The sequence below is a fragment of the Zingiber officinale genome, chromosome 2B (genome assembly GCF_018446385.1).
Source record: "Zingiber officinale cultivar Zhangliang chromosome 2B, Zo_v1.1, whole genome shotgun sequence".
Taxonomy (NCBI): Eukaryota; Viridiplantae; Streptophyta; class Magnoliopsida; order Zingiberales; family Zingiberaceae; genus Zingiber; species Zingiber officinale.
In genome coordinates this window covers 83976354-83990286 of record NC_055989.1, presented here as the reverse complement: position 1 = coordinate 83990286, position 13933 = coordinate 83976354, and the positions used below count along the sequence as shown (strand labels likewise).

General features: G+C 35.5%; 1 protein-coding gene across 1 annotated transcript; it reads right to left on the bottom strand.

Annotated features, from left to right (window-relative positions):
* Positions 1-3239: 3239 nt before the first annotated feature.
* LOC122046124 (vesicle-associated protein 1-1-like) lies at positions 3240-13775 on the bottom strand. Its single transcript, XM_042606668.1, has 8 exons — positions 13426-13775; positions 12145-12215; positions 11593-11674; positions 10184-10299; positions 9766-10092; positions 9404-9466; positions 7845-7922; positions 3240-3519 (listed from the first exon to the last, which is right to left on the bottom strand). The coding sequence occupies exons 1-8, from the start codon at positions 13493-13495 to the stop codon at positions 3412-3414; spliced, it is 915 nt and encodes a 304-aa protein (XP_042462602.1). The 5' UTR covers positions 13496-13775; the 3' UTR covers positions 3240-3411.
* Positions 13776-13933: the final 158 nt, after the last annotated feature.

The following is a 13933-nucleotide window of genomic DNA, read 5'->3' as shown; positions in this document are numbered from 1 at the left end:
AAGAGTCCTTTTTTCCAATCCTCATAGCCAAACAAAATGTCCGTTGATCGTTTTTGCTGGTTTCCATAAATGTCGTTTATTTTTAGTTGTCATCTAAGCTGATTAATCCCGGACGTTCTTACCTCAACTATCCATTAAAAAAAAAAAATCATCTATTAACTTATTTAACTTATTGAAATCTAAAAAATTAAAAAATCATCCTGTCATTTCGAGACTGAGATTTAATTCTCAGATATCTAAAAATTTTAAAAAAAACATCCTGCCACTGTACCGCGGATCATAAAATGTAGTTTATTGGTCCCCAGGACGTAGCACAGATGGGGAGTGCATGGTTCTGTAGCTGAAAGGTCTAGGGGTCGATCCCCGGGGTGTCATTACCTGGGGTTAACGTCTCCGCTATGCACTTTCCACCTGTGTACCTGCATTTACCTCCCTCCATATCCGTGGGACCGGCTCTAGGGGGGCCGCTGATGTGGCGGTTCCACTTTTTTTTTATAAAATGTAGTTTATTGACTAATAGTGTGGCCCGATGATCCTGCTCGATCGTCGAACCAGTGTTTATCGGATTAATGAAAGTATCCATAATCCATGATCACTTATTAATCAAGATTACCACATCGAATCGACTACTATAATCTTCATATTTTCTTATAATATCGTCAGTAATCATCCGTGATTTACCTCTTCCATATTGACCCTGCGACAGATTGACAGGGACACTGAAGACGAACATATTCACCTTTTATCACCATATTTTCTTATAATATCTAATTTATCAATTATTTAAATTTTATATAGCATCCACCACTTGATGACTTAATCTCTATTAAAGAGATAGTTAATTGGACGCCAATATTTTAGAACAACCATAAATGAAAGCGCTAATAGTGAAGTTTCGCCCCAGCTATGATGTAATAGTAAAAATGTTCAATTATCTCTTAGGTATCCTAATGCTCAATGAAAAATTTTCATAGAATAAGACCAAATAGATCGATCATCCAAACTCAATGTTATCCAATCTGATTAATTATTATTAATGATAAATCTTCACGCAAGAAGCCAACATTATAAGAATAATGGTGAATTTTTAGTTTAATTTTTCACATTTAAAAATAAGACCAATTTATATCAAGTGTATTGAAATGGTATAAAAATCACCAATATTAACATCATTTTGATATTTTTTTTCTATATACTGTAATTTAAAAAAATAGTACTTATCAAGAGACATGGAAGATTTTATATTTTTAATTGTATCACTTGTATGATGCCAAAGTAAAATTAAAATATCACTCATCCTAAACAATATAATATCATCAGCCCCACAATAAAATATAAATAGTTAAATCATAAAAAATATTTTAAATGACCTATGGGAGGTCAGCAAACGTCCAATACAGGACCGACTTTAGGCATAGGATATTAAAACATATGCCTAGAGCCCCAACTTTTATTAGGACTTATTATTTTTAATGTATTAAATATATTTTTATATGTTTTTTTAAAAAGAATGGAAAAAAATAGGACCTACGTGATAAAAAAAATTACACAATCTCATTCTTTAAAAATTGGGATCATTATTTTTAATATATTTAATATATTTTTATATATATTTTTCAGAATAGAAAAGACTAGAACTCATGTGATTAAATATTTACATGATCTATTTATCAAAGCTTCGAATTTCGTAAATATCTTATTAGGGTTCAATGGATAGAGTCATAAAGAAATTTTTTTCAACAAATTAAATTTATTTTAAATTATGGATGTTATTTTATAAAATATAATATATTCCTCTTCTATATCTCTCAATCTTATTCTTGTTATATTTCTCATTCATTGGTGATGCTTCTTCTTTGATCAATCAAAACATGAATTAGAAATTTTTTATCTTATCCATTCATTGGTGTTTTTTTTTTAAGTTTCTACTCTTCGCTTTTTCCAACTCCTCCTTTTTGGGCTTCTCTTGCTCATTGAGATTGGAGAAAAGAAACCACACCTAACACGTTGATTCGATCAGTGTTACGATGCTCCTTGCTTTATTAAATTCAAATGTTGATGCATTCATTCATATTATGTCGGATCAAAATAGAAGATTTTATTTTTTTTAGCAATAAAGAGTTAGATACCTCTACCATTTTGCTTTCTTGATAGACATTAAATTTAACTTTTATTTAGATATATTTACAGTCATAAATTATTTGATTTTTCTTTTATCTCCATTTTATCATTTACAATTATTCTGGTTTAGGTAATAGAAAATATGATTTATTTTTTCTTTTGATCTGTGCCTAAAATGACTTTCATTTAATTCTTGATAAATTATAATAGTTGGTTTGATCTCATTGATCTTTATTTTCTAAGGATTGTATTTAGTTTTATCATTTTGTACATTGTTCTATATTTATTTATTTTTGTGCTTCACCTATGATGATGAGTTGAGCATGAGCGCATGATTTTTTTTTTATTGTTATCCTATTTCATTGTTTTTATTTCCTAATGTTGTTTCTTTTACAAGGGTTATTCTCTCCATTTTTTTATTTAAAATAATTAGACATACTTCTATCTTTATTCATTTTAAAATAATTTTGAATACCCTCATTTTTAACTAAGTGAATTGTAAACTTATTATCTACTTGAGGTATATTATTATATCTAATAATAATACTCTATTTAATATCGTAAAACTTATATTTATTTAAATTTGGTTATCAAAATTTGAATATGAAAATTTAATTAATAGTTTTACATCTAGAAGTAAGAAAATTAAATTGTATAAAAGAATATTTTTTAAAATTAATATTTAATTTGTTAAAAAAATTTAAATCACCATTTTAATTCATCCCAAGTTTGAATGAAAAAGATGAGGAATTTTTTTTTAAAAACAATGTCAATGACCTTGTGAGATCTTTGCACTGCATTAGTTTGGAAGTGGATCCAAACCCTTATCGTTGCTCAAATTTCCCCTTAGGAGGGGATCAAATTCTAACCAGAAACTTTTTCAATATATTATATAATTTAAAAAAAACTTTTCTAAAATTTTATTAATACCAAAATGTCTCCAAGATTATTGTCTTCTTGTCAAAATATCTCATTTCTAAATGGATAGATAGGAGATATTTTGACATCAGAGTAAAAACTTTAGATGTGTTTCAGCACTAACAAACCCTTCAAATCTCATAAAATGTGTTCATACATATGCATCATTTTTATCCACACATGCCAATAGGAAACTCTGGTTTATTTTGATTCAAAGGTAATTTCAGTCAAAATGAAAACTGTCATCTTTACGTGCGTACAGTCCAGAATAATCTGGCATTTGAGTTTCGGATATTAATATGTTTCTACAGGGATGATGTCTGAGTAAGATTTTATACGAGTGCATAGTTTTCATCTTCGAGATGATAATAGTCATGAGTTAAGTGCATACCCAAGTGCCATGCCAACGAGCGCCATCAAGACCACAAATAAGAATGGAAAGCTTGTCTGCTCCTTTGCAGTATATCTTCTTAGCAGAGCCTGGAAATGCAAGGGAAATAAGCAGAGGTTCTATCAGTAATAAACAGGTATCATCAATCTCTGAACAGTTTGTGCTCAAGGAAAGTCTGAATTCTAATAGGGTGATTATCGAACTAACTTAATGTTTCCTTGCATGTACTCGAGTAATAGTTATTTTGACATACTTTACGGAGAATGAAATATCTATTTTGCTTGATGAACAAAATTATGAAATGCATGTTCCATATATTCCTCAATTAGCGCAAGCTATTGTTTGGCAACATTGCAATTCATTGGTTGTATTGCCTCATCCAACTCAGCATCAAATTCACTGTACTTGATAGCCTGGTGTCACTGGGGTAAATTTCTGCCTTCAAAAATTTCCTTGTACGGCAATCATGTCCCGCACTTGACCTACCAACAAATGCACCACCGAGGTACAAAGAAAGTCCAATGCAAAGACACGGCAAAAGCCACAAACAAGCAACATACCATGTACAGGAAAACTCCCAACCGTTTTTATTTCCATAATAACAAAGGAATACAAGTAGAACAACAAATTTCGCTCACAAATCCCCTTGGACTTGTCTACAATTTTGCCCACAATTTGCCTCCCTCAATTCCAATGACAACCTTGCCTATTTATCATGCATAGGCGGCAGTTACAATGGAGGTTACATGGTGGTTGCACCAACCACTTGTGTCACATGTACAAAACTAAATCAACTTGCACAAAACCATTTTGTTCACATGTCTTGGCTGCATTGGCACCATGCCAAGTGGCAGTCTACACACTTTGTGCATTGCCCCATCATTCTGCTTCACTTGGTCCATGCCAAGTGTCAGTCTTCACCACTTGTGCTTTGCCCCATGGTTTTGCTGCACACCTTGTGCTTGACCACGGTTTTGCTGCTTTGGCACCATGCCAAAGTTTGTCTGCACCATGTCAAAGTCTGTCTGCACGCCTAGTGTTTGGCCCATGACGCCACTTCTTTGGCACCGCGCCAAAATCTGTATGTGCCTTGTGCTTGGCCCATGGCTCCGCTTCTTTGGCACCACGCCAAAGTCTATATGCACATCCAATTCTTGGCCCATGGCTCCATTTCTTTGGCACCACGTCAAACTTTGTATACAAGCATTGTGAATGGCCCAAGTCCAACACCTCGAACTTGGGCAAAATAGTCGCTACAGCTCCATCCGTTGTGTTGTATTACATGCGCCCGTTGCATGTCATGGCTCACTTTTCCTACAAGCCTTGCTTGGCTAAATGCTCGGACCCAACACGTCCAAATCTTCGCACCTGCTCGCCACAATCCAAGTCTTGCCCCTGCATGACTTATGGTTAGATAGCCCTACACGCTACCACACATTTGTTGCTGCTTGTCATCCCCTGTATGCATGCCCTGCTCGCATGATCACCAAGTATGTTTCCTACATGACTTGGGCTTTGGACAACCACCCGTGCACTGTCACAATTCTCCACTATTTGGCATGCCTTGCGCACATACCATACTCAGAAAATTGCCAAGTTTGCCTCCTGCATGACTTGGGCTTGGGCAGTGCCTTGCGCACTGTCGTATCCGTTGCTAGGTATGCCTTACGCACATGCCACACCTGGATGGTTGCCAAGTCTGCCCCTGCATTACCTAAGCTTGGACAGTGCCCTGCGCATTGTCGGAATCCTTCCCGCTGATTGGCATGCCTTGTGCACATGTCCAGTTTGGATGATTGTCAAGTCTGCCTCCTGCATGACTTTGACTTAGGCAGCCCCCCGCGCACTGCTTGAATCCGCTGCTTGGCATGTCTTGCTTATATGCCATGTCCGGATGATTGCCAAGTCTATCCCTGCATGACTTGGGCTCTGGACAACACCCCACGCGCTGTCGCATCCGTCGTTTAGCATGTAGCGTGACTTGTGCACATGCCCAATAGGCTGGATGTTTACCAAGTCTGCCTGCTACATGACTTGGGCTTGGGCAGCACCCCACGCACTACCAGAATCCTTAGTCGCTTCTCAACATGCCTTGCGTGCATGCTCGACTTGGACATTTTCCAAGTATGCCTCTTGCACGACTTGGGTTTGGACAGTGTCCTGCACACTACCACATCCATGCCGCTGCTTGGCATGGCTTGCGGCCATACTTGACTCGGATGATTGCCAAGTCTGCCTCCTGCATGACTTGGTCTTTGGACAATGCCCTGTGCGCTGTCAGAATCCTCGCCGCTGCTTAGCATGCCTTGCGCACATGCCCAGCTCAGATGTACGCCAAGAACACCTCCTGCATGACTTGGGCAACGCCCCAGGCTGCCGCTTCTTTGCTTGGCATATCTTGCGCACATGTCACGCCCGCTTGTTTGCCAAGCATGCCTCCTGTATGACTTGGGCTTGGATAGTGCCCCGCACATTGCCGGTCTACTGCTTGGCATGTCTTGCGCACATGCCAGGCCCACTGGTTTGCCAAGTTTGCCTCCTGCAAGACTTGGGCTTGGAGGGCCTTGCGTTGACCAAATTCTTCGCTGCTTAGCATGTCGCACGCCCCACGCACATGGCCAATAGGCTAGATCAAAGAAGCAACGCCCAATCCTCGTGTCCAGCCGAGCCACCAAGTTAGGGAGCTAACACTTGGCCTGAATGCATAAAGCCAAGGGACATTCGTGACCTGGCAATATCAAATACTAAAGCTCACAATCAAGTTATCCTAGTTAGATGGTGGTGTAATTTGGCACATACAATTGCCGAGGATTTGAGACTAGTGTGGCCAGAGATAATCCTTTCTAGGTTATCAAATTTAAATCCCCTTTCATATCTCAAAACCATAATAACTGGTTTGTCATCTGAAAGTTAGGAATACAATTCAACAAATTTATGGCTAAATAGGTGGTATGAAAGGATTCCTCTTAAATCAGTATTCCATCTGTTTGTTGAACACTCAAGAATTTATTTATAGGTGACCCAACTTAGAGATTTTCTGAAAGACGTATCACAGGAGTTGCAGGAATTGCACAAAATAACAGAAACAGTGTGATTGCAAAGTGGTTTGGCAGATATCTGAATCTGGAGAAGGAATGCAGCACAATTCTCCAATGTTCAGTCAAACTACAGTCTTATCAAGCATTGGCCAATAGCTCAGATTGATAATAGAAAAGCTTATAAGGTTTGCTCCAAGGAAAGCAAATATATTCAGATGGCTCATCATCAATAACAGAATTCTAACAAAGATAAACCTCTAGAATAGAGGGATACTCGTAAATGATAGCATTTGCGTTTTCTACAAAAGCCAAGAAGAAGAGACTAAGCATTTATTTACAGTATGTGTTTTCTCTAAAAGTGATGGGTTCTATATTGCAGCAGACTGCAAAATTCTAATCAAGGAATTGATCAACGACCTTACAGAGAAGGATGGGAGCTATTGAACCAACAACATCATCTATTTTGGCATTAGCTAAGAGTTATGGTGGGATGCAAGATAACTCCATTGATTCTGCTTCTTTGCTCAGTTGTATTAAGCTAATAATTTCTCTGTTTTATCTAGACAGTTGTGTCTTTGTTTGGTGCTCCAGCAAAGCTACCCAATTAGTTATCTCATTTTGTCATCTGCTGATACAACAATGTAATAAGAATGCATCTCTTTCCAACCTATACTAGCGTAACTACTTAGTAGGAGTCTTTCCTACCTACTGTTTTTTTTTTTCAAAATAAAAATATTCATACCTTCATCTTGCCCCTTACATATAAGATTTGTCTTAGTAGCAAGAGAAAATTTCACTTATATTTGATAAATTATGTTTTACCACCAACCTTTGCAAAATGGTATAATTTTGCTCCCTGGGATTTAAATTGTTAGTTCAAAATGACAATCAATAGAACAAAGTTTCACTTCCCCCCTATAACTTACCTCCTTTTCTAAACACTTCAGATTAACAAAATGCCTCTAAAGTTTCCTAACTCTTATCATTTATTGTAAATAATAAATGATTTTTCTTGACGAAATAGTGCTGTGGCAAACATGTAACTTACCTGCCATATTATTTCATTAACGAAATCATCAAGTTTGAAAATCCTAGAGGTGTTTGACTATTTTAAAATTTTAGAGAGCATCAATAAAAGAAATTTGAGTTACAAAGGACAGTGATATTATTTCTATGATTTGTGATCAACATCACCTCAACCCCTAATGGTCGTAAGCTCAAATGGCAAATGATATGGTTGTGCAAAGGTTGGGGAGTAAAATGTAATTTATCAGAATTTAAAGGGTGAAATGAAAAGGTTAAAAACCGGGGACAACTTGAGATTTTCTCTAATAGCAAAAGACTAGTGTATTTGTTTCAAACAAAAATTAACTCACAATTTCTCCTTTGAATTTATCTCTCTCTTGGGTAGAAGCATTAATCTCCTCCTTTAGGCTTGCTATAGTCTTCTCAGCCTGCAATGCAAACAATTCCATATCTTAGAATATAAATTATAGACAGTAGCCATAACATATTTTCAATAAAAAAATTGTAATCTTTCTATGTAAGATAATAAAACTTCAATAGATTCAATGTTACAACTCATAGTAAAAATAAAATGGCATAACAACAACAACAACCACCAAGCCTTATCCCTATAGGTGGGAACCCACAAATTACAACTACAACCTACATTTAGAATGAAATGCAGGCTAATATATAGTTCCTTTTTAAAAGGAAGTATATATTACATTATTATTGGATAGATGTGGAAAATTGATGGCTGAAAATGACCCAAGCCAAGTTGACATGTAAATTATGAGGGAGAGCTAAAGCTCAAGCTCTCATCACCTATATTTGACTGAGCTTGAGCTAGCCATGTTATTTAGTTAATTGAATTCGGGTTTAACCTACATTTATATATGGAGTTGGTTCAGGATTATGAAAAGCATACCCATAAATGAACTTATATGTGAACCCACAAATGAGTTTGTGAATGAGCTTGTTTACGAGCATATAAAAGAGTTGTCAATATATGTTGATTTACGGAGCTTATGGATGAAGCTTAAACTTCCTGATTCCTCAACTGCTCTTACTGAACTCATTTAGAGACTAAGCCTGACAATAACATTTAATGTAGACTGTCAAAACATTTAACCTATGTTACTAACTTGAAGGTGTTCTCTTACTGCTTGATTCCTTTTCCACTCAAATAAAATTACAATAAGCACAGTAAGTTTCTCCATGTAACTTAAATTGCACTAATGACTTGGTCTAGATCCTTTTGAATGAATTCAGACATGCAGTTAGTCAGGGTCTACAAAGTTCACGAATTCCACTGTTTAAGAGTTTGCCATGGGATACCGTTGAGATATGAATGACATGGGAAAACAAAAATGCCAAACTTCTTTTTTGAGCAACAAATTCATCTTTCATTAAAAAAATGGTAGAAGAATTAGATATCTAAATTTGGCGTGCTTACTTGGAGAGAAAAATGAAAAAAGGAGAGGAAGTAGAAGAGAAGACTTGAAATTTTTTGTTTACTTAAAAGTAAAATTTAGGGAAGAAAAAAATATGGAGAAATAAAAACCATGAACTTATTTCATAATTCAATCACCCCATAAGTGGAAATGAAGTGAAAGAAGGGAGAACTGACTTAAAACTGAAATGATCACCTTACCTTTTTATAAGACATGGTTAACACTGAGAGTACAATGATCTTTTTAATAATTTCCATGTTTCTATGTTCTTTATTTTCTTGGCAAATAAATAACAGAGCAATATAACATATTTATTCTCTCTCATCTTCTTTCTTCCTTAGTAAACAAAGAGCAGCAAAAAAAAACTCTTAAGTAGAAACAAAGTGAAAGAGGGGGATGCAATCCATAACATATCATAAATTGCCATATCTAAGCCATACAACAAGTATAATCAGCCAATTAACGAAATAACGAACCTCATTCAGCTTCAATACAAGACTATCCAACTGCAACTTCAAGTCATCAATATCTTTAGCAACCTAAATAAAAACAACAAGGTTCACGAACTTTAGTTGATTTAATGACCTTTTAGTTGATGAAAAAAGTAATCATTGCCATATCCAAGATAATGCAAATGATATGGATGATTATAACTAAAAGTAAAGAGCAACTCCTGAGTTAAATGTGTCATGGTAAATTATCAATTTAAACATTCATCATTAGATGGTACATATCCTAGTAATGTAGTGGATAACATCCAAATATTAAGTTAGCTAGAGTAGATTTTCCCAGAATAAAGAAGCAACATAAACATAAAGAATACTCCAATATCACCTACATGCAATGGGGTAAAGTTAGCTATTCCAAGTTCTTGATCATTTGCTATGCATGTCTCTTTCAAAATAGGCTCTCCCTGATTAGCCTCATTTGTGGCGGCTCCATTGTTTGAAACAGATGTTTCTCTCACCATAAGAACTTCCTTAACTAGCTCACTCTTCGAATCACTCTCAACAGTTACAATAGGGTCAGCTGAATCAAGAGCTTTAAAGGACAGATCCTGCTTGAAAACCTCTTGGTTTGTTTCTACCTCTGGAGAATGTGGTGGACTGACAAGAACAACTCTCAACTTGTTCTCTTGGATATACCTACCAGTTTCTTTTGAGAACTGATGAGCCAAGTAAGAGCACTATCAACACAGAGCCAACCATACACTGCATATTCAAAGGCAAGAGTTCATATTACTGCTGTATACTTACAAAACTTGGAATAATGTCCTCATCCATGCTACCATAAGGAACAACTGTGGTCTGAATCAGGAACTTATCTTTTAACTGCATATCAGATGGGATTTCCTTTGATGCTTGCATAATAACTGAAATGTGGTTGCGTAATCATGTAAATAACCAACATAGAGAGCAATCAAATTGAAATAAAGACACTAAGAAAAGATTCCCAAATTTGAAATGCCTATCAACCGATTTTTAAATGCTATTTTCTACTCTTAAGAATTATTTAAAATAGTCCCGAGTGTATGCTAACCATTTTGGTTTTCCTGACAATCCCGATATCACACACAACTTTCCTACTTTTAACATCTGATTTCATAGTAAGCAACCTATTACTTGCAGTGGAACACAATCACCATCAAACTACATAGTTAACATGGCCAGCGAATAATAAATTTACATATTAACTTTTTTTATCCCTGAAATAATATTTAAAAATATAAATCTTATCAAATTAGTCCTAAAACATTTTAAAAGTAGTAACAATTTATTATTATAAATATTTCATATTGTTAATTATCTTTTTTTAATTATTTTTTTATTACCATATTTTATTATAAAAATCGTGACTCAGCGGACCAACATGGAAATGTCATTGCCTAGTCATACCCAAGCTTGTGTTGGGCTTGAGGTGATCCTGTCCTAAGCCATGCCCAACTTGACATGGTTTCGATAGGAAAAATCAAGCCTAAGATGTTTCTGGCCCTATGAAACCTCCGCACACACATGCGCATATACATACACACAAGCACACATAAAGAGAGAGATTATGATCAGTGTCTATTTCATATTATTTAGAAAAATAAAGCATGTTTCAGCATATTCAACGTGTTGTCTATAAATGAATTCACTATTGAAATGATATATTTATGGGATTTTGGAAAACAGCCAGGCCTAAATACGATTCTAAATAAATACAGTTTACACATTGTCAATTTTTTAGTTAAAAAGAAGAAAAAGAGAAACTGCTTATAAGTAGACGATGAATAATATAAAAAGTATTTTCATGATAGAGGATATCTTGTATTGTAGTATCAGAACATATCTTTAACTGGTTCACTATTTTTTTTCCTCAAAAACTAAGTTGTTTGCTTTTGTTTATGGTCAATGTATTTTGTGAGAAGGGTCTTCTTAAAGTGAAGATCTTACCTGATATTTTATCTCCAGTTTAGCAATATATTGCATGTAAAAGCTAGACAATAGCCCAATAACATGTGAGGCCTTGAGCATGTCTAACTAAAGGCAAGGGAATAAAACAAATTTCTGATTGCTGAAGTAGCACAGCTTTTAAAAGTGCATAATGTATGATAATTACCATGTCTAAATCAGGTACATCACAGCATGTAGGATTGCAATCAACGAGAAGTGAGAAATCAAACCTATGAAATCGCATGTTGATCTTGGTAGAATGATTCCTGTATTTGGACGAACACAATATCGCTTAGGAGATGTAGTTTTAACCTAGAAAACATGGTACTAATTCAATCAGATTTTACAAGAAAAAGCTTTAAGTACCATTAAATTGACAAAATTCAGAGACCATGTTCAATGTAGATTAAAATCGTTGGTGTATCTTACAGCATTTATCAAGGGAAAGTTAAGCATGTCAAGTATTAACAATTAAATTAACTAAAAATATTATATGACATGAGAGTTGATGATAGAATAGAACATACGGAGTCAAACAAATATTGACAGATGGAGACACAATAGAATATGTTACTCTACAATGAGTTTGGCATGAGAGAATAAATTGGTGCAAGATAGAGTTTTAAGCTTTATATAGCTAGTAATTATGGCCATTTATATTTACAAACTCAATGCAGTAACAAGCAAGCAATTTTCAGAATATGGTTTCGTGACGACATTGCAGTGGGGTGAAGAACAAATAAACTCTTTCATGTCTCTAGTCTTAAGAATAAGGCATTCACCTTGAATGCAACAAAATCTTTGGATTTGTTGACAAGTTGAACAGAACATGAACTCTGCTTTTTCAACTCAACTAAAAGAGCAATGCAATATGTTAGTACATATGTGCAAGACTAACAATTCAAAATAAGATGCCATCATGAAAAGAGAAAACAATACAGAATAAGATAATTGAAGAATATAAATAGCTCAAAAAAAACATAAGAGAAATCTAACAGCTATTACATATAAATCCAATTCTAGTACACATGAAGTACTAGTAATTAAAAGTTGCAACAAAATACCATGGTTAAGTTAGCATGCCAGATGATCATGACTGAAAAAAAAAAAAAAATAAATAAATAAATAATAGTTCAATGATGTTTCCAACCAATTTAATTGTATTTTGCTCGTACCTACATATTTTGCATTTATCCAGGAGAAATGAGCATACTAATAAAGGCAAAAATGTTGTCCTAGTGAACTTGAAATTTCCTGCTAGCTTCATGTTCATTTCCTCAAACAGAAATCCAAGTTTTTGTTTTTATCTTTGGTAATAATTTTCATGAAATCTGTATTTTCTGTACAGTTCGTGCCTACATTTGAGCTTATATATATAGTCTTTCTTTTTAAAACTAAAGAACTCATTAATATCCCGTGATTTGTCCAGCTTTAAGTGTATTCATCAAAAATAAGTATTCAGTCCATGAAATAATGAAATGGACTTGCATCCTCCAAGGGACACTGAAGACCAAAAATCATAATGAGACACTTGATAGTGCAGGTAAGATTCCAAAATGTACTAGGTTTGTTCACAATTCTTAGAATTCTCACTGAAGTCCATCAACATTACAATTGTAGAAAGGTGAGCAATTAAAAATGGAGTTTGATTGCCCACCAAAACCACACCAATTTGAACATCCCAAACAATAAAGGAAGAGCATCCTGCATAATCTAAAGGTCCATGAAGACGTATGCATAAACAAACTAAAAAAATAAGATTTGGCAACTAACACCTTCCCAAGTTCAACAGATCAAACGGACCTTCTTTTCACAGTTATATTTGCTAATCGCAATCAACAACTTCGGAGGTTGAAAGCAAACCAGACTGACCTGAGGTTGACTAATACCAAAAAGTCATGCACATAAACATTGAGATTAAAAAAAAAACTATCAAATCTACATAATGCGCAATAGAAGCTCGGATGGGTCTATCATAACGAAATCAGTCAAAACACAAATTACCGTAAGTAAGACATCCTCATCGCTAACAAACAAGAAGACCATTTTGCTCCGATACTTACAAGTGAACCTGAGTTCCTGAGGATGGATTTCGACAAGCATTTCGCCCGCACCCATCGCCACCTTCCTCATCCAAAAGCGCACGGCTCCAAACAAACGGACGAAATCAAAATAGAAAGTGAAAGGGAGTAAGAAACATCGCTGGAAACGAAATCTCCAAGGGCCGCAGATTTAGATCTTCGGATGGCGTCGTGGCGGTAGGAAATAGGTGAGCTCTTCCACAAATGCCCACGAGATCATTGCGCGAGACGGGAGCAACGATGAACCCTAAGACGTCGCTCTGGAATCGCCTGAAAGAAGGCGAACGCCTCCATCTATTGTCGATCTACTATTGAAGACGGCAGAAGGCAGCAGCGAGAAGTAAAATTTGAAAAGGGCGTCAAATCTGCTTTACATACGATGACGCGGCAGTTCCCGATTCGTAGGATATTCTTTCCCACGGTTGGCCCCGCGATATGGGCACGTGTGTCTTCCTTACAGGCGCGATTCGTTTCCTCGCGCCGTGAATTA

Excerpts from the sequence above, each read along its gene's own strand:
- LOC122046124 (XM_042606668.1), bottom strand. The coding sequence starts at position 13,495 with ATGAGGAAGGTGGCGATGGGTGCGGGCGAAATGCTTGTCGAAATCCAT. Across the intron at positions 9,467-9,765 it reads CTAACTTTACCCCATTGCAT|GTTGCTAAAGATATTGATGA; the intron begins GTAGGTGATATT and ends GTTTTTATTTAG. Across the intron at positions 7,923-9,403 it reads TTGTATTGAAGCTGAATGAG|GCTGAGAAGACTATAGCAAG; the intron begins GTTCGTTATTTC and ends TTTGCATTGCAG.